The 20,979-nt window shown below is 38.3% G+C and overlaps 1 protein-coding gene across 3 annotated transcripts; it reads right to left on the bottom strand.

Annotated features, from left to right (window-relative positions):
* Window positions 1-5,297: 5,297 nt before the first annotated feature.
* Window positions 5,298-9,464, bottom strand: LOC121787481 (acidic leucine-rich nuclear phosphoprotein 32-related protein-like). 3 transcript variants are annotated; one of them, XR_006047500.1, is made up of 3 exons: window positions 8,110-9,464; window positions 5,653-6,339; window positions 5,298-5,586 (listed from the first exon to the last, which is right to left on the bottom strand). XR_006047500.1 is itself a non-coding variant. In XM_042186212.1 (2 exons), the coding sequence occupies exons 1-2, from the start codon at window positions 9,226-9,228 to the stop codon at window positions 6,076-6,078; spliced, it is 1,383 nt and encodes a 460-aa protein (XP_042042146.1). In that variant the 5' UTR covers window positions 9,229-9,464; the 3' UTR covers window positions 5,298-6,075. The 3 variants fall into 3 exon arrangements, 1 of the variants encoding a protein (XP_042042146.1); XR_006047501.1 differs by having other exon boundaries at window positions 5,668-6,339; XM_042186212.1 differs by having other exon boundaries at window positions 5,298-6,339.
* Window positions 9,465-20,979: the final 11,515 nt, after the last annotated feature.

The raw sequence follows: 20,979 nt of genomic DNA, 5'->3' as shown, positions 1-20,979 counted from the left end.
TGATGGGGAGGAGTTTGAGGAGAACATTAGCCGAAGAGAAAACTGATAATACTCCCACGATAGTATTCGGTGATGATGTTCCCCATGACATTACCGATGTTCACAATGATGGCGCTCCTCTTGATGTTCAAAACAACGAGTCCCCTGGAGAGTTCGTCAAGAACAAAGGGATTGTCAAGAACGACAATGAGTCACCGCAAGTGCTCGTTGGGGTATATGATGAGAAGATTGGTGAAAAGGAGGAGACATTGCTAGAAGATAAAGAGGAGGATGGTTCTATTGGTGATTACACTGTTTTCCACGAAAGTGTTTGTGTCTATAAGGATTTGAATGTTGGTGATGTTACAAGTCTGAATCAACTTTCAACATCACTCGATGTCGATCTAAGGTTGATTCCTCTGCGAAATAACACGCCGTGTTTGAGCATTCATGACTGTGTGGCAGAACTTTCCATTTTAGCGTTAATTTGGACGACCACATTAGTCTACCTTTGTTGATTTTTTATAGAGGTGTAGAAGGGAGACGGTCAGCTGTTCGATGTGTGTTTGATCCAGGAGGAGTTGCCACGCCGAAGCTTCTGATTTCAACTCTCCTTTTTGCTTCGTGGTTCACACCTTGAGGACAAGGTGGATTTTAACCGTGGGGGAGTTGATACGAGTCTTATACTATTATTATTTAGTTTAGATATATTAGGGATTTACATATCTTTTTCTATATCTTTGTTTTCTTGTTCATTAAGTCAGTAGCATTATAAATAGGATAGACTGTTATCTTTTTTATTCATTCAATCAATATATGAAATTATCATTCTTTTGGCTCAATTGAGTAGCAAACAATAAACATCTCCTAAGGTTGCCGATGAGGCTGATCTCGCGCTCAACCGCCCCTTTTTGCCGTCCAAGTCACGACCCAACGTTGGGCGCTCGACAACGACGACATCTCGTTTCTTGATTTTGTGTGGAAATCGACGTTAAGAATTTAGGTCCTTAACACGTGACCAACTTGGTTAATTAATTTGATTGTGCTCTGTCTCTCTCTATCTTACGAGGACTGCCCTCTTCGTTTGCCTTCCTATAAAACAGCCTCTCTATCTTCTCTCTCGTAAGAGCATCCACAACCGTGCTCTTGCCAGCGGCACGGTTGTGGGCCCGGGCGGTACTATTCATGCCTGCTCTCTGGCAAGAGCACAACACCCACAACTGTGCTCTTCCGCAAGGACGAGCACAATTAATATAAAATTCAATTACACAAAAACATTTCCATAATATTAAAATTCATTTAAAACCCACAATAAATATTACAAATGACAAATAAAATTAAACATTGCATAATTAAAATCCTAAAAATTAAAAATTACATAATTAAAATCCTAAAAATTAAAAATTACATAATTAAAATCCTAAAAATTAAAAATGACACTACTCGTTGCCGAATTTCGCCCACATGTGGTTGATTAGGTCTTCTTGTAGTTGATTGTGGATTCGAGTATCGCGCATTGTGTGTCTTGTCTCAATCCTCTGGCCAACCGTCGTATGCTCGCCTCGGCGTAGGGGAGACCTCGCTGTTGAGCTTCCGGCTTCGTCCTCGTCGTAGAAGCTAGCCGCCCTCGGCCCTTCGTCGGCTATAATCATGTTGTGTAATATAATACACGTGAACATGATGTCGGCGATATTATTCACGTACCACAGCCGAGCCGGGGCCTTCACAATGTTGAATCGAGCTTGAAGGACCCCGAAGGCTCTTTCGACATCTTTCCGCGCTGACTCTTGACGCTGCGCAAAAAGAACCCGTCTCGGGTCGTGCGGGTTGTGGAGCGTCTTCACGAACGTCGACCACCTTGGGTAGATACCATCGGCGAGATAGTAACCCATGCGGTATATATTTCCGTTGATGGTGAAGTCGATCGCCGGTGCTACACCATTCATCACATCATTGAAGAGTGGTGACGAATATAGCACATTCAAGTCGTTGTTGGATCCAGCAACGCCGAAATATGCATGCCAAATCCATAGGCGGTAGTCGGCGACCGCCTCAAGGATAAGCGTTGGGCCGCCGCCTTTGTGACCGCTCAAGTGTTGCCCCCTCCAAGCAGTCGGACAATTCTTCCACCTCCAATGCATGCAGTCAATGCTGCCAAGCATTCCGGGAAAGCCATGGACTGATTCATGAAGACGAAGCAACCGTTGGCAATCATCAGTGGTGGGTGCTCGAAGGAATTCATCCCCAAAAGCAGAACGAACGCCCTCGCAAAAATTCTTTAAACATAGGATTCCAGTGGACTCACCGATATGCAAATACTCGTCGAACATGTCGGCCGTTTGCCTAGTAGCGAGTTGTCGGATGGCACACGTACACTTCTGCAACGCCGTGATACTTTGCCGGCCGGCTGCATCTACACCTGTTTGAAAGTATTCAACACGTGCGGACAATGTGTTGACAATTCGCATGAACAAGCGCTTTGACATGCGAAAACGGCGCCTGAAGTAATCTGCCGGAAACCGCGGCTGGTCGGCAAAGTAGTCGGCAACGAGCCTTTCGTGGGCTCCCTCCCGGTCACGATGGATGTACCGTCGATTTGATCTGGTTCGTTGAGGAGGAGGAGCAGGGGTATTCGCCGCGACATATGCTTCGTAAGCGGCACGATGTTGTTCGTAGTATTCTTGTTCTTCGCGTTCCGCTTCCGCCATAATATGGGTAAAATCCATTTGAGATTTTGAGTGGGTGATGAATGTGTTGATAGTTTGTATGAGAATTATGAATGAGAGATGAATGAGAGATGATTTGATGTGATAAATGGATGATGAATGTGTGTATTTATAGATGATTTTGGGGAAAAAAAATAAAAAAAAATCAAAAAAATTCAGAAAAAACGGGAAAAAAACGGCCATATTTTTGGGATTTGGAAAATATTTTTTTTTTATTTTTTAGCATTATTTATAATTAAATACCGATTTTTAAAAAAAAAATAAAAAAAAAGTTTAAACACAACGGCTATGCCGTTGACGAATGGGAGCGCGCCACGTGTCCGTCCGCTGGCACGGACGTGCTCGATACATCGAGCAGCGCCGTGCCAGCGGCGCGGCTGCAGCGGCGGCGGTCCTGCGCCTTGCCAACGGCGCGGACGGCGGTGGCGTCTTTCGCCACCGCTGCGGATGCTCTAATGATAGGAGGTTAGTTATTCAAAATATTTCAATTCTTAAGTCAAACTCAACAAGTGGATGACACAAATATTTATGAATATAAAGTGTAATTTCATAATTTGTCCATTTTATTACTTTGCTAGTTTGCTTAGTTATAAAAACCATATGGAGCAACTTTTTATTTTAGTTATGTATATTTTTTGTTCGATTGTTATTTTTTGAAACTTTAATAAATTTCGTATATTTGTTTTTATCATTTTCAATTAATAGCAATTTAGTTAATATATTTACAAACATTTCAATTTAAATAATTACTCCACACATATTAAATAAAATACTCTCTTCTTCCCTATTAATTTTCCACTTTTGTCATTTTTGTCCGTCCTTTATTAATTGTCCACTTTCACTTTTTACAATAAATGGTAAGTAGGTCTCACATTATACTAACTCATTTCACCTAGGCTTGCACAAGGGTCGGAACCCGTCGGTTCCGGGCCCGAACCGGCGGGTCAAGGGTCGGAAAATTCGCGAACCTGAACCGGCCCGCCTAGCTCCCGGCGGTTCCGGTTCCGGTTCAGGTTCAAAAAACCGGCGGGTTACGCGCCGGTTCAAAACCGGCGGTTTTCGGCTCGAACCGCCGGTTCCGGGCCCGAACCGGCGGGTTGACGATTTTTTTTTTTATTATTTTTTTGCATTTTTCAACTTTTCAATTTTAATCAAATTACATTACACTTTTCAAGTTTGCTTTTGTATGCAATGTGAGTAAATAAAATTGAAAAAAATACGGCTAAAGTTGCAATTTTATTGAAATTGCATATTTACAAATTACACGTTACAAGTTACAACAATTACAAATTGAAAACATATGGCGGTCTTGAAGTCTTAAACAAAATTTAAATACAAATGAGACTACTAGTGAAGAACTAATTACAAATGACAAGAAACGACGTTGAAGTTCTTAAACGTATAAGTGTATTATATATATATTCTTAACCGGCGAAGAAGATCTTTCTACATAACTAAATTAAGGACACCTTTAGCAATTCAACTTTAAATGTTGAGTTTCGTCTAACAATCAACAATTATAGTAGAATTGTCAAAAGTTTCCCTCATTAAGCTGTATAGAGAAATATACTTCATCGACTAGAGTATATACAAATACAATTATGCAATTGTATTTGCATATTTTTAAAGTAGGAATTAATGGGAAAAAAAAAAGAAATAAAAGAAAAAGGACTTGAGCTCAACTTAAATTAAAAAATTAAGTTGAGGTGCCTACGTATCCCAATTGCTCATTTGCATTAGGGAATCAAAGTCCACGTAGTTCTCTTACCTTACATACCTATTTGAGAATGAAATCCTTGTTAACACAAGAATGAGGTAAGGAAATATGAAGGAGAAGTGAGGTATTTATAGGAGTAAAATTGGAAGAAATAAAAAAAAAATTCAAATTTCAAACTTTCAAATTTTCGGCCGAACCGCCGGTTTACCGCCTGAACCGGCGGTTCAACCTCAAAACCGGCGGTTTTTCCACGAAACCGGCGGGTTGGTCCACGGTTTTCCGACACAAACCGCCGGTTTCTGACCTCACCTAGCCCCCTACGCCTGAAAAGCTTCCGGAACCGGCGGAAACCGGTCGGAACCGCCGGTTCAAACCGGCGGTTTTCCTCCAAAACCGGCGAACCGCCGGTTCATACCTATCCCTACTTTGAACCCCTACGAACCCCTACGAACCCTAGCCGTTCGACCCTTTGAACCGGCGGTTCGAACCGCCGAACCGCCGGTTCACGGTTCAAGTTATGCCCGAACCTGAACCGGCCCTTATGACCCTCCGACCCTTCAGCCGGTTCAACCCGCCGGTTCCGGGCCCGGTTCATGAACCGGCGGGCCCGAACCGGCGGTTAACCGGCGGGCCGGGCCGGATTGTGCATGCCTAATTTCACCCATATTTTATTATAATACTAATATACAAAAGTGAGTTTTATATTCCATTAACTTTTTCAATCCAATCTCCTTTACATTTTTTTTCAAAATCTGTGTCAAAATCAAAGTAGACAATTAATAAGGGACGAAGGGAGTATAAAATAATGAATTAGAAAAAAAGTAAATTTGTGACAGATAAACTAGAAATTGCATTATAAAGGGGCTAATCCAAAATTAGTGTATATCAAGTATATTATTCATGTAATTAGTCCATAAGATATTATTAATATTGATCAACAATACATAAAAATATAAGATGATGTAACGTCAAAGTTGATACGAGAGACAATGGCCATCTGATCTGATCTGATCTGATCTGATCTGTGGGTCCCCTAGCCACCCACCTACATTATTTACAACTGCATAAAAGCAAAGGGAACGGAAAGGCTTGGGCTGATTGACGCAACATATACAAAAGCCCATCATGGTAATTGGTAATGGATCCACTCAGCTCGAGTGCCACCTGCAAAAAATAAAAATAAGTTTAAGAAGCTATTAGTTGATAGGATAAAAAAACCCATTATATAACCTTGATCCGACCCACATGCTGCCTGCACGTGGAACCAAATCTCACAAAACGACGCCGCCTCGGAATTCTTTTAACTGATCCAATAGAATCAATACACTCCCGTTTGTACAATCTCATTTTCTGTTTTTCTTTTTCCATTTTCGTCCAAAAAAATGAGTATTTCCTTTTCTGCCGTCGCCACTACTGAGTTGCGGAGCGAGTTGAACTTGGATTCGAATCAAGGCATAACACCACAACTGAAGGGAAGCGGGAAACAAACCACTTTTTAAACACTCATTTTCATGCTGTCCAGTTCCAGCCATAACATAATTTCCCTCCAAAATATTGTCTAGGACAGGACAGACTCTTTCAAACCCCATTTTTACTAATTTCAAGTTTTCCATCCTCCTTCCATATAAACATAACCAGTCCCCCCCCCCATCTCTATCGCTGCTTTGATGATGGCTGCACCATGTCTTCTTCTTCTTCCTCACCATCATCCCCATCGTCGTCACTGTCACCATTTCTCTTCCTTTTATGGGAAGAAGACGCGGCCGGCAATTCCTGAACCTCGCCATCTTCATCATCTTCATCTTCAACATCTTCCTCCAATTCAAGGTCTTCACCTTCTCCACCACCACCATTATCTTCTGCTTCCACCCGCTCAACTGGTTGAAACAGGTACCCAGCAGACCCACAATCGTCTTCCTGCAATCAACCAACACAACAATTTTACCATTAGCTATCAAACTCTAATTACAGACAACTAAAATCTATACAGAGAAAGCAATCAACCAACACAACAAATGAACCAGTAGCTATCAAACTCAAATTACAGACAAACTAAATCTATACAGAGAAAGCAATCAAACAGCACAACAAATTAACCAGTAGCTATCAAACTCAAATTACAGACAACTAAATCTAAACATAGAAAACATACTGTAAACATACATGGAAAAGGATAATTGAACATGGTTAAAAAACGCACACAAAGAAGAACACTCAACATTAATCAAAGGGTATTACATACACAATTAGATTCACATAAATAAAAGAAAACCTAATGCAAATCTCAAAATGTAAAACTAATAGTTAGCACTTCACCTTCACCTGATACTGAGAAGCTCAACCGCAAGCCATAAACCAAATTTGACCAATAATACTCGGTATGTAAATGAATACAAAGCGCAGCATTTACCGCAGAACACTATAGGTCCAACAGTTTGTCATTCCATCATGACATCTTAAAGGGGTTCAAATTTTGGGTTCAGAGGCACAATTTTCATGAAACCAGAGAAATTTGGAAATCATTTTTCTATAAAAACAAGTATGGCCTCCTGCACTTATGCTACATAAATGAATCAAAAAAAACATGGGCAAATACATTTAAATTTAGAGCACCAAAACAGTTTTAGTATTGCAATCATTTATTTTTTTCATTTTTTGTGTTGCAAGAACAAGCTAATGGTAACCACCATTTCTAAAGAATAAAAGCCAATTCAAATCATTCATAGATAAGGAGCAAATGGTTTTACCATTTAATGAAAATTGATTGTTTTTACCTGGAAAACAAAAAACTTGAATAAAATCACAAATTCTAAATCAGGCTATGCAAAAATAATGATTTTCCATTAAAAATATTAAAAGACAGGTCTCTCCGTGAGTAATCATTGGGAGGGGGGATTTGATGGTTTTCCAGTAAGTTGAACATCAACAATATTAAAACAATATTTACCAGAGTTAGAAGCAACGTGATTACAACTACAACTCACTGTCACCACTAGTTTTTTACCAGAAGTTCATATCAAAGTATGGCTACTTAAACAGTATGACAAATTTTCAAAATTTTGATATACCAATACAGCAGGCACAGATGAAGATTTAAATAACTTTTTTTAGTCAATAATTCAGAAACACAAGTTTACCGAAAAAGATGAAGTCAAATCTCTAGAACCAGATACACATGCAATTTTCTTTACAACATCAGGTCATTTTGGCAAAGATTTTCATATAAACATAATAACCAAAAACCTTTTAGGTGCCACTGTCAAATAAAAACCACAAAAAAAAATTGGTCTTCCACTGTATTGCTTAAGAAACCACTGACAAATAAGGCAAAGCAAGTTCTGAAATACACAAATACAAATTCAGCAAGGATGTCCAAGAAAGGCAAAGCATGATCATTAACTAAAACCGCTAGGCAGAATAGAAAAACTTATTGTAGTTAAAAATTAATAATGATTGAAAAAACTGGTGAATTCTTAATACACAGAAAAACTGCAACCAGATTGGCAAACCACAGTAATACTATAAGACTTTCAAGCTAAAAAGTGCATTTGCATTTAATTAGGCATAATGTGAGATTAAAGTGGTTAAATATGCATTCATCTCCAAACTCAACTGCCAAAGGAAAATTACCCAACACAATTCAACAGCACAAAAGAAACAAGATGTCAATTATAGAAAAATTTATACCTCATCGTCAGCCTCTTCTTCATCCTCATACTCCCCATCCTCCTCAACTGCCTGCTCTTCCTCTCCCGTCTCCCCATCATCATCCTCATCGGCATCGTCCTCTCCCTGCTCATGTCCATCAATTTCCCCCTCCGTGCTTGTGAGCCTATCAGTACTCTCGGCCTCCCTCAAATCCCTATAATCATTATCGACTTCTTCTTCCTCCCCATCCTCATCATCGTCGTCTTCATCCTCGTCCTCAACACCATCCTCCCCATCATCACTGTCATCAATCTCGTGGACTTCCACCACATCCTCATCATCACCTTCGTCGTCTTCAAAAACTTCCTCCGCCGAATCATCTTCATCATCTCCTTCCTCCTCATCATCTTCCCCATCCACAACGTCTACTCTAAACCCATTGGTACGGTTATGAGAACTGCCAGCATGACTCAAGCCGTTGATCGCCCTTGACGTCTCGGCTTCCTCCTCGTCGGCGTCGCTCTCCTCATCTTCATCAACATCCACAACCCCATCGCTCCCCGCTATCTGCCCATTGCTCAGCCTAAACGGATTGTCCCCGCCGTCTATCTCTCCACTGCCAGGATCATCATCCTCCTCCTCATCGTCATCATCGTCCTCGTCGTCCGACTCCGGGCGCTCATTCTCCTCCGCATCCATCTTGTCCAAATATTTCAATGACCTAATCAAACCGAAAACACGAGATCGGTAGTCCTTAATCCGCGTAACAGGGCACTCGTAGAGATCCAATGAGACCAGCCTCAGCTCGGCCAACGGTCTCAAGTCGTTAATATCTGAAATCCTGTTATTCGACAAATCGAGGTCGCGCAACGATTCAGGTCCGGCTGCGACGAGGAATTCGAGCCCACCGGCTATCCGATTATCCGATAAAATAAGTTTCTGCAAATTCCGGAGGCGTGGGAACTGCTCCAGCGACGAGGCGCCGATGTTGGCCATAGACAGGTGCTGGAGATTGTGGAACTTCTCGAAGAGCGACGGCGGCGGCAAACGGCCGTGGACGCACTTCACCGCGCCGTCGAGCGTTAACGTCCGGACCAAATCGACGTCCGTTTGGCCGTCCAAGGCCATTTCCACTGCCCTCTCCCAGATCTCATCCATTGTTCTATCAATCCCTATTTTCCCACTGCATAAAAACCCGTGCGGATTCCTATATCCAATATCCAATTCCTAAAACGATATCGATTCGAAAAAGGTTTAAACCCTAGAATTTGGCTTTGTAGAAATTCTCTCTCTAAAATTCTGTGTGTATGTTTCTCAGAGCTGGTTTGCTATAAGATATTGGAGGAGGTGAGTCGCCTCCGAGTTAGATGAGTTAGGGTTGGTTGGATTTGAGTTAAGTTTGACCGCGGTAGGGTTAGAAGAGGAGGCAGAGGGAGTTTGACGAGTAAGTGAATTTAAACCGTCAGATTAGAAAAGCGGGGATCAATGACGTGGTGGAATTTTGAACGGTTGTGATGGATGGATAGTGTGTTTCTTTTGAAGAAAAAGTCCGAGACTAGAGAGCGAGAAAGTCACGCGCTCGGCAAGTCTGATACGTCTCCTTGGGCGGTGTAAATATGGCAAGCCTCAGAGGAATATGCCCTTTGGATTCCTTGTATTACGAGATTGCCATTGTCAAAATTCATGGTTCGAGAGTGCTCCATGCTACTACTCTTAGGTGACGTTCGGTCGCCATGACTAATATCATGAGACTATCCATTTAGGATTAAGTTTTGAGATTATTTTAGTTGGAGGGGAGGCTATGATTAATTATCATGAGACTTTTATGTAGGATTACGTTGAAGGGTTCAATCTTATGAACCAAACATGATACATATTTATTCATGAGATTTAATCTTGCCAACCGAACACCCCCTTATTAATTTAAAATGAGATATTGGTTCCTAAAATTATGAATTTTGTTCAAATTTTTATACTATTTCCTATAAATTTAAAATTGGTCAAAAAATTATAAATTTTTCATTTTGTTTGTTATTTTTCATGGCTGCCTAAATAAGAAATCTTCGACTAAAATTGTATTATACGTGGATATGTAGAAAATCACTTTGATTTAGTAGTGCCAAGTAGGATAAAAAATGCACGGAAGTTGGTTGAATATGGTGATTGACCCGCCTTGGGAAATAACAAACAAAATGTAAAGTTTGTGATTTTTAGACCAATTTTAGAGTTCATGGGAAATACCAAAATTTGAGCAAAGTTTATGATTTTAGAGACCAATATCTCATTTAATATCTACTCCATCCCTCCGTGTGAATAGGAGTTCCGTTTTTTTCATTTTAATCTGTTCGCGAATAGGAGTCTCGATTCACTTTTTCTGTTAATGGTAATAGGGTCACACATTCCACTAACTCATTCCACTCATATTCTACTAACTTTCTTCCACTCACTTTTCTTAATATTTCTTAAAACTCGTGCCGCCATGAAATATGACTCATAATGAAGTACTCGATATTATTGCAAAATTTATTCGTGATAGGGTGGGTTAAATAGTTGTGAGCTTTGATACTCGTTCGTCCCATTTTAGTATGAGATTTTATGCAATGAGTTTTTGTGATAAAGTGGAGGGAATATAGTAAGAAAGAGGAAAAAAGTAGAGAAATTGTAGTTTGATATCGAATACAATCCTAATGTATATTCGCAATGATTATGATCAAAACAAGCATGCGTATTATTGCTTAACATGGAATTATCATCGTTTAGTAACACAAAGGTTATTGATAGTTAGTTTTTGGGTTATTTTATAGACAATATTCGAAAAACAAAAGAAAAATGACTTCCGTAATATCTAAACATAACCCCCATGTTCTATTTCCGTGTTTTACAATAAGATTGATTTTGCATATATATATGGAGTAATAGAAATGTAGTATGATGACGTTAGAGTGTCCATAATAGTTAGCCCAAGCCCAAGCCACAAAAATTTATCCAGAGTCACAAAAAAACGTTTCCAACCTAATAGTGGACAAGCCACACCCACAAATCTATTTTTTAAAGTAGAATAGAGATAAATTTAAAAGAGTGGAGATTGGAATGTGGTGAAAAAATGGGTATATTTATAGGAAATAAATAAATAAAAAAGTTGGGCAGAGCCGCGGTTCTCGGCCGCTGCAATAGGGCGTCGCGGCCTGCGTCCAAGGGCCGTGTCCGCGCCAACTAGGTGGCGCTCCCATGGTCGGCCCCCGGCCTTCGGTGTCCTCAGCTATAGGGTGTCGCGGCCCGGCCAAGCCTCTGCCCGGGAGCCGCGTCTCCCTATTATGGATACTCTTAGATTTAGAAGCATATTCAACCTTAGTCTGCTACGTGGCAAGCTTGCCTATTTATCGTAGATTACTTGATTATCTTTGCTTTCGTATCACAGATTGCTTGGAACCATATGCCGAGTTGCTTGTCTATGTATCGCAGATTACTTGCATAGGTGGTCATTTTAACTATGATGTCATCATACTGTTCTTATTTAGTATCGCAGATTGTTTGCCTATTTATCACAGATTGTTTGTCTATGCATCGTAGATTGTTTGTCTTGGTTGTCATTATAACTATGATGTCACCATATAAAGTGCACCCCCGGAGTATATATATATATATATATAGGATTGTGATCAAGATAGAACCATTCTTAAACGTAGAACCATTCTTAAACGTAGAACAAATGCCAAACGGAGGTCGTTAGATCTTTTAATCCAATGGTGTTGATTTGCACAGCAACTTCCCATTACAACCAAAACTATTATTAATGTGTGAATGCAGAGAAGTGAAAAAATAAAGCATGCATGGACTCTTCTTCGTTTCATTCATTCTTCCATCAACATGTGAGTTTTTTCACATGTTGAGTCCGGAATGTCGTGAAAACATAGTCTAATATGTATGATTTTTAATCTTGATCGTCATTTTTTCCTCATCCAATGAATGAAATATGTAGAGTTCTAGGTTCTACACTTAAGAATGGTTCTATCTTTAACACAAGGTGTTTGATCAAAACAAGTATCTCCTTAAACAAAGAAATGCAGACCGTTTTTCAGCCTTTGGATTTGATTAGATCATCTGTTTTTAATAAGATATGGCGGCTTAGTTAATTCCAGGTTTTTTTTATTTTAATCAACTATAATACGGTAAGGTTAATTAAGTAATTATATATTTTTTGTTGGTTAATTGATCTCCTATAATCTAGCAATCTATATTACCACTATCAAAGAATACACGTCAATTCTGGTTTATATCTATTTCAACTGCATCTTCTCCGTGATTCATCATTTGTAGCCATTCTTACCCCAAATTTGCAGTGTAATACTTCCAGAGTATTATTTTCAAGCGTCAAAAATATATCATCATCATTTGAAGAATAAATCTCCATTTGCGTTCTAGTTTAATCTGTTCAATTTGTGATTATATTTAATCATAGTTTGCAGTTTCCATACTGTAAAAATGGAATCCGAAACTCTTCCTACTTCGCATGTAGATAATCAATCATACACCGATGACGATGTTGGGAATGCAGGTTATGGTCATTGTCTTTATTTTCATTTGTTCGCTATGCTCCGTTTCACATCTTTTAATCTGTTTATTTCTCCGTAGGCGTTTCCGTGAAACTTTGCAAATATATTATCTGATCGTTTTGTCCGATATGCTTCTATTTGTGTATAGTATGACACATTTTCATATTTTATTTATTTTTAGTTATGTGCCAATATATAAGCCTATTATGACCTAATATCATCCTACCCCCAGTGTATGATGGTTTTTTGTTAATATCCATCATACTATGTTGACGTTTTTGGGAATACTGTTATCGTCATATTTTTTATTTTCATTAGGTTGCTATGCTACTATTCATATTTTCTAATATGTTTATGTCGTCGTCATTGTTTGAGTGAATTTTTTCAAATGGCTTTTTTGAGCATTTTTCTCACTATGCTTTGATTTTAGTATAGTATGACTCGTATAAGATAGTTGTATGAGTTGTATGCCACGATTTCTTCATATTATGACCTATTATCATTCTACATCAAGTAGATGGAAACTTGTCTTTTCTTAATCGTTAGTTTTTTGGTGTTTTCTGATTATGAATTATTACAGATTTAAATGCACCATAATGCCATATAGAAGAAAGTAATTGAGGAATTTTATGGGGCTGAGGCACCCCAGGAAGTAGATGTTCAACCACCCGAAGTCGTCAGCACGAAGGGATGTGGTAGTAGACTCCCCTCAAGAGTGGAGAAGGCTTTGAAGCTTAAGAGGAAGCCTTTGCGTCAATGCAAGAAATGTCAGGAGTGGGGTCACCACGATTCAAGGATTGGGACAAATTCAAAGAGAAAGAAAAACGACGGTCTAGAAGAAATTCTGAAGTTTGATACAATGTATTCTGTTTTTTGAAGTAACGTCAGCCTAAGTTTTTTTTGGAGACCATTTTATTTGCAATGTCACGTTGTTAGAAATTACTGAGTTCATTCATATTTGTATTAGGCATTCTGATTCTCGGTTGTTTTATGTCATGACTGGAACATTAGATTATTATGACTCAGTTTACCATTAAGTTTTCATGACCCATATATTCATCTAGTATGACCCAAAAGAATAGATTAAGTTTTTGGCATATAAAACAGTAGTTTTACGTCATGACTCTAATATTGCATTATTATGACCCAATATACCCACATACTTTTATGACACATAAAATCGTTTAGTATGACCCAAAAGCATAACTTTTGTTTTTAATAATTGTTTTTGCATGCTTCAATCGTACTAGCTTTATTAATATGTTTAAAACATGAGTAGAATCGCGTATTTGGTTTTTTAATATGTTCAAAACACGAGAATATTCTTCGTTCGTACTACTAATTAGTTTGTTTCATGCAAACATATCTATCAAATTGTATGAGGCATTCTGGTATTCAGTAGTTTTACTCCATGCCTCGACTGTTGGTATATTATGACATAAATTAACCTAACAATTCTATGACACACATATTCATTTATTATGACCCAGTGTATCGAGTAATGTTCATCGCATGGGCTATCGTCTACAAGAAACAAGAGGAAAGCATTCAAAGGTCATTGTAATGGAATTTTTTCTCATCTTATAGATGAAACAGTATATAGTACCAATGACATCCAGCCGCCGTATAAACATGATTCAAAAACAAGAGAAATACTATCTTTAAAGAAATGAACAAAATGTTTCACTAATTTAAGTTACGACATAACCATTTAGCGAGATCCATAGTTAGCTATCATATTTTCTACGTTGATCTTTTTTTTCTTGTTCTCCTTCGCATAATGTTTAGATGCCGCCTCTTTATTCAGTAACGCGCTATGATTATTTCATGTCACCATCAACACACGGTTGTATTTAGCTCTTAAATACTGAAGCACACCTTTGTTTTTAGTCGATAGTCCACAATTCCATTGACCCTCTCTTTCACTCATGTAGACTTCAAGGTGTCTAAGCAAATAAACCCCGTTGTCATCAACATTGTTTGTCATTCTCAAACTCATCTTCAACCTCTGAATAGGTACGTTGATCACTGATTTGCATTGATTGTGACAACCAATCATTGCTAAATACTTACAAAAGAACGTCCTATGTAAAACATGCAATGTGTTAGATCTGTTTACGTATGTCATAGATCTGCAATAATAATATCTACACATCGTACGATAAATACCATTATAGAACCCTATTTATAGCATTAATCAATAAACGTAAAGAATTATTACACAAGAATTACCTTGTTTCCTCCTGCCTGTGGTGTAACAACACAATTTTGTAATTCATTTATGTTAGTTCTGTTTCCTTGTTTCACACTGATTCTTCTTGCGAGACCACTCTGCAATTCACTATGTTTGTCGAACCGAATACTTTGGATAATGGTATCAACATCAAACTAAAAGAGCAATTATATGAAATATATCAGATAAGTTGGTCATGGGTTCCAAATAGTAGTACGACCGAAGAATACACTAACAATAACCACAAACATAAAATATGCTTTTGGGTCATACTAATCGAACATTTGAGTCATGGAAACATATGGTTAAATCGGGTCATAACAAGCTGGAACTGGGTCATATGACCAAAGCATACATCCAAAAACTGGAAGGTGAAATCTATTTACCCGTCTGAGCTTTAGGGATCCGCAGTGGTTTTTTTGCAGTGTTTGTTCTCTAATACACTAGGTCAACAAAAAAAACGAAGTTAAAATTTTGATTGATTTTGTGGGATGTAGGTCATGGTTACAACATAGAACTAACCTTTTCCGTCATGAGTTGAACTTCCAGATGCTCTAGTATTCACCATTGTTGAATTTGATTGTTGGCTCCCTTTGTTCGTCGCCTTCAACAAACGGGATAGGTTTACTGGGATGAACCGATTTTTGTGAGTGGGCGATTTTATGTGAAGGACTCTATGAATCTGTGGTCGATACGATTAATTGTTGGAGTTTTGTAGATTTTTGGCGATTCGGATGCCCAGATTTTGTGGGTGATTTAGTGCCTAGGGTTTTTGTTTTTGAGTGAATATTTTGGGGAGAGAGATATATTCAATGGAGCGGGAGCCAAAGAATCAAGTTGATGGCGTGTGGAGTAATGATCCCAGGAATTCCGCGATTAAAAACGAAACGGCGGTTTCATTACTTTTTCTGTTCCTAAATTACCCTTGTATGCCTCAAATTGACCTTATTATGACCCATAAAAATCGTTGACAAGCTCAAATCGTGGCCGTTCAGAACCAGATCGTACGGTCCAATATTGGTTTGTATTTTTATACTTAAGGGCTTCCTTTGGTAGATGAAGACCCTATATATATATATATATATATATATATATATATATATATATATATATATATATATATATAGGGTAGTGATCTAGGGCAAGTGCCCACTAACTACATAACTAGAGAACAAATCACAGCCACAAGATCAAGAAAATCAAGGGCTAGTATTAATACATGTAATTTTAGAATTTAAAGGAGAAATTAGTTCCATTTCTCATAAATTTACTCCACCATAACCAAGAAGGGTATAATGGTCATTGGCAACCAAAATTAGGTTACGTCATTCAAATTCAATTCAATTCAATTCATTTGAAAGAAACCGCGTGTCTTCTCCTCTTCTTCTCTTCTCCTCTTCTTCAAAATCAATTAGTATCACACAAAATGGCGGTGAATTGCTGCTGCAGCTCTTCCTTCGCAGCCACCACCGCCATTTACGCCGCCGCCAGAGCTGGAGCTCCATCTTTCTGTCTCTTGTGGCGGCGATCTGTTGGTCTTTGTGGAGGAGGAGAGCGTTTGCTCTGCTTTCGTATCGCTGCATTGTTATCTCTCTGCCGCGCCTCCTCTTCCATGATTGCTATTCGCAGCCTGCTTCTCTGTTTCAAACATTTTCAGATTTTTTTTTAATTTTGACTCTCAAAAAGATAAGGATTTTGATTGAGTTAGATTTTGACCTGCAGCAGGTGGAGGAAATGATTCATCTCCGCATTCTGATTGAGGATGTCGGAAGAGAGGGAAGATGAAGCAACATCTAGATCTGGAAGTTGTGGTGCATGAAACCAAACAAGGGAGAAATCTTGAGCATCAAAATCCATGTGGTATTTTGGAAGAAATGTGGAGGGATTTTAGATATAGAGAGGAAAGAGGAAAAGGGTGAAAAATGAGATTACTATGATGGAAAAGTGTATTGGGAAAAGTAGAGATGGGAATGAAGGTCGCAAGTTTAGACATGCAGAAGAGATTAGGTAGTAAAGACACAAAATGGCGGTGAAGTTCTGTGTAGTTCTATAGTGATGTATTTTATTAACAACAGTGAAGTAAAATCATACATATAGTGATGTGTTGCAGGATAGAGTGAAGTTTCTTTGATTCTCTGTTATAATGATGTATTTTGTTAACAACAGTGAAGTAAAATCATTCTAATAGTGATGTGTTTTGTTAACAACAGTGAAGTAAAATCACAGTAAGAATGATGTGTTTTGTGAACAAGAGTGAAGTAAAAGCAGAGTAAGAATGATGTGTTTTGTGAACAAGAGTGAAGTAAAATCAGAATAAGAGTGATGTGTTTTGTGAACAAGAGTGAAGTAAAATCAGAGTAAGAATGATGTGTTTTGTGAACAAGAGTGAAGTAAAATCAGAATAAGAGTGATGTGTTTTGTGAACAAGAGTGAAGTAAAATCATAATAAGAGTGATGTGTTTTGTGAACAAGAGTGAAGTAAAATCACAGTAAGAGTGATGTGTTTTGTGAACAAGAGTGAACTAAAATCACAGTAAGAGTGATGTGTTTTGTGAACAAGAGTGAAGTAAAATCACAGTAAGAGTGATGTGTTTTGTGAACAAGAGTGAAGTAAAATCAGAATAAGAGTGATGTGTTTTGTGAACAAGAGTGAAGTAAAATCAGAATAAGAGTGATGTGTTTTGTGAACAAGAGTGAAGTAAAACCAGAATAAGAGTGATGTGTTTTGTGAACAAGAGTGAAGTAAAATCACAGTAAGAGTGATGCGTTTTGTGAACAAGAGTGAAGTAAAATCAGAATAAGAGTGATGTGTTTTGTGAACAAGAGTGAAGTAAAATCAGAATAAGAGTGATGTGTTTTGTGAACAAGAGTGAAGTAAAATCAGAATAAGAGTGATGTGTTTTGTGAACAAGAGTGAAGTAAAATCAGAATAAGAGTGATGTGTTTTGTGAACAAGAGTGAAGTAAAATCATACTAATAGTGATGTGTTTTGTTAACAACAGTAAAGTAAAATCACAGTGAAGTAAAATCATGCTAATAGTGATGTGTTTTGTTAACAACAGTGAAGTAAAAACATGGTTATAGTGATGTATTTCAATAAAATTCAATTATGAATATTTTCCGAAAAACATTAAAATGTCCATTATTTATTTGATTATAAACATTTATGTTTTACATTGAAGCCGTTGCTCGACAAACATTCTTCCAAATGTCATACAAACATTACTGTACATTAATATTGTTTAATAAATAAAAGCATCAGTATTGACACGTCGGCATTTTCCCTTTGGTAGTCACATGAAATTCGTGATCAGAATATTGTAAACACTTCAAATTTGCAATTAAAAAAAATAAAAAGTGAAAAATAAGAACGAAACTCGTATAATGAATTTATTGAAATTAGCCAGCACACAAGATGGGCCCTAGCTCTAACGGCTTCAATGTAAAACATCAGAGGAGCGGCGACACCGCGACACGACTGATTGACTACGAGATGGCGCTGCTGTGCCAGCCGTGGCTGCTGCTGGGCGTGAGCTGCGGGGTGGTGCTGAATGTCGTGTTCCCGGAGTGGCTGATCATGCTTATGTCCGTGGTCTTCGTCGCCGGATGCACCTTCAAGATACAGTTGGGGAGGCAGCCGTGAGAGGCAGGCAGACCGGAGGAGGGTGTTGCCGGAGAGGAGGTGCAAGCTGCTCCGCCACCTCTTTCGTGAGAGAAGAAGAGAGTGTGTGTTTGTGTGTGAGCGTGAATAGTGTGTGTATATGAAAATATGAGAATAAAGTTGATTTCCTAAAATACCCCTATGCAGTTTTTATTAACTAAAAATGTTTACTTATTTTGGTCATTGGATTAAGATAATGAGTGGCTGAGATTTGTTCTCTAGTTATACCCTTAATATTAGTTAAACTTTGATCACTACCCTATATATATATGACGGATGCAAATAGAATAAATGTCAATTTTGGTCCTAAACATATTACTAAAATACGAATTTGGTCCAAAACATTCACTTTTTGAAAAATATGTCCATAACAAATGAAAACGTCGCCGAAGTAGTCCTTTTTTTTACGGTTCCGTAAAAAAACTAACGGTCAATACTAATAATTGCACAGTGGCATGACCGTCAGAAAAAGGACCACTCCGACAAGGATTTCATTTGTTATGAACCTATTTTTTAAAAAGTGAATGTTTTGGATTTTTGGCCATATGTTTAGAATCAAAATTGAACTTTACTCGTGCAAATATCAATTTCTTAATTAATAATATCAGAAGTAGAAACAAAGAGGTGAAAAGAAAATAATCGAGTGGAAATCATAGATAGCAATTTCTTGGAAATTACAGGAAGGAAGAAAATGTGGAAATATTACAAGAAAGAAAAGAGACAACGGAATGAATGAAAGTGTGTGTTCGATAAATAAAGGAATTTTGCATGACTCCTGAGAGTGAAAATAGTTCCCCGTAGACATCAAATTGGCGATTACAAGTAAGTTGTGGTTCCTGCAATCAAACACTATACTATATGTTAGGGTGATATAGGCTTTGGCAATAATATGTGAATTAGATGGTTTCTAGTAAATGTGCGTTTGTACCTGTTTCTGGCCAACGACACCTAGTTCGTCACGGGTGGCGATGGTAGATCTCATCGCGTTCAAGATACTCCCGTAGGTACCACTTTGTCCATTCTGTAGTGCTTGTATGAATGCATATGTCATTGCTCCCGCAGGAATCTTCGCCTTAGATAGAGTCTGTCAATTGTTAATTACTTGTGTTAACTGGAGAAAAAGTTAGTCCATTCTGTGAGAAAACAAGTAAAGTTGGTTACATTGGTATCATCAGAATATTGGTGATCCGCACAGCTACTGATAGATATGACTTGTCCTCCGCTTATGCCTTTCCACGCGCCTGATTTAGGACTATGATCTTCCCATGATGAGTACCTTCCACTTCAATAGAGATGTAGCAAGCATGTTGTGTTGTGTTGTGTTGTGTTGTATTGTAGTAGTAACTTCTGATTGCTATATGTATGGAGTATCCTACTTGAACTAACCTGTCCATTCTGCAGAGATAGGGCAAATTAAGCACTGTACCGCTGTGACATGCATCTGTTATTGCGTGCAGCTTCACACCGGATGGTAGAGGCCTCACAATTGTGTCATTCATCTCATTGTCGACGATTATCCCCTGTGTTTCATGGTCCAGGGGGAGTAGTGTTTCCACTGCCGGTCCCCGTGGCACGAAAAATAGAATACCAGTGAGTCCCCTAACTTGCAACCGTCGACAAGCCGGGACATGGCTGTCAAAATATTGTGTTTTATTGGTATTTTGCAGGGATAAGTTTCCTCCTCTGAAAATATATTCCCATTAGATTATTCATATATACTCCAGTTATTGTTTATAAATTTATTATAATAAAAAACACTAGAAAAAGAAAACTGCTGTGAGATCCCATTTTCAAATATCATTGTCAAAAGCTAAATCGATCCAGCATTACACTGTTTATGACTATAGATTTGTTACAACTGAATCAAACCCATACAGTGGGACAACATAACATCATTTTATCAAATTCACTATATACATCATTTCATTATAGTGAAATTCCTGAATAGAAGAGAATTTTCCAACAGGAAAGGCACACATGCTTTCTTTTACCTCATGTCTTGCAAGTCAATAAGTTTCATATGTACACAAAAACATACTATATTTTTTCAACTCTAAAATGTGTGTACAAATCTTAGATTAGATTGCAGGTTGGCATGAAGAAGATTACCAGTAAGCATGAGGATTGATCGGAGGAGGGGCGCTGCGAGTTTCAGCTACGCGGGTGGTGGCATGACAATCTGCGCAGCAAATGGTTGTGGCGCCCGGCACTACAAAAAAAACATTGATTTGCAAACACCAAAGTGCTTGCAAATAAGTATATATGCTCGCAAAACTTCATTTTGCAAGCACTCTGCGAGTAGATAAAGTGCTACCCATTTCGCTTGTCGCAAAATTTGCGAGAAAAAATAGCAAGCACATTTTGAAATTTGCAAGCACATTTACCTGTGCTCGCAAAATGGCTTGCAAAATCTGGGGGCCGTTGCAAGAACTTTTTGCTCGCAAATGCTGTAGCAAATTCAA

The sequence above is a fragment of the Salvia splendens genome, chromosome 22 (assembly GCF_004379255.2).
Source record: "Salvia splendens isolate huo1 chromosome 22, SspV2, whole genome shotgun sequence".
Taxonomy (NCBI): Eukaryota; Viridiplantae; Streptophyta; class Magnoliopsida; order Lamiales; family Lamiaceae; genus Salvia; species Salvia splendens.
The sequence above is the reverse complement of the archived record's forward strand: the minus strand, read 5'-3'. Positions and strand labels throughout refer to the sequence as shown.

Excerpts from the sequence above, each read along its gene's own strand:
- LOC121787481 (XM_042186212.1), bottom strand. The coding sequence starts at position 9,228 with ATGGATGAGATCTGGGAGAGGGCAGTGGAAATGGCCTTGGACGGCCAA. Across the intron at positions 6,340-8,109 it reads AAGAAGAGGCTGACGATGAG|GAAGACGATTGTGGGTCTGC; the intron begins GTATAAATTTTT and ends GGTTGATTGCAG.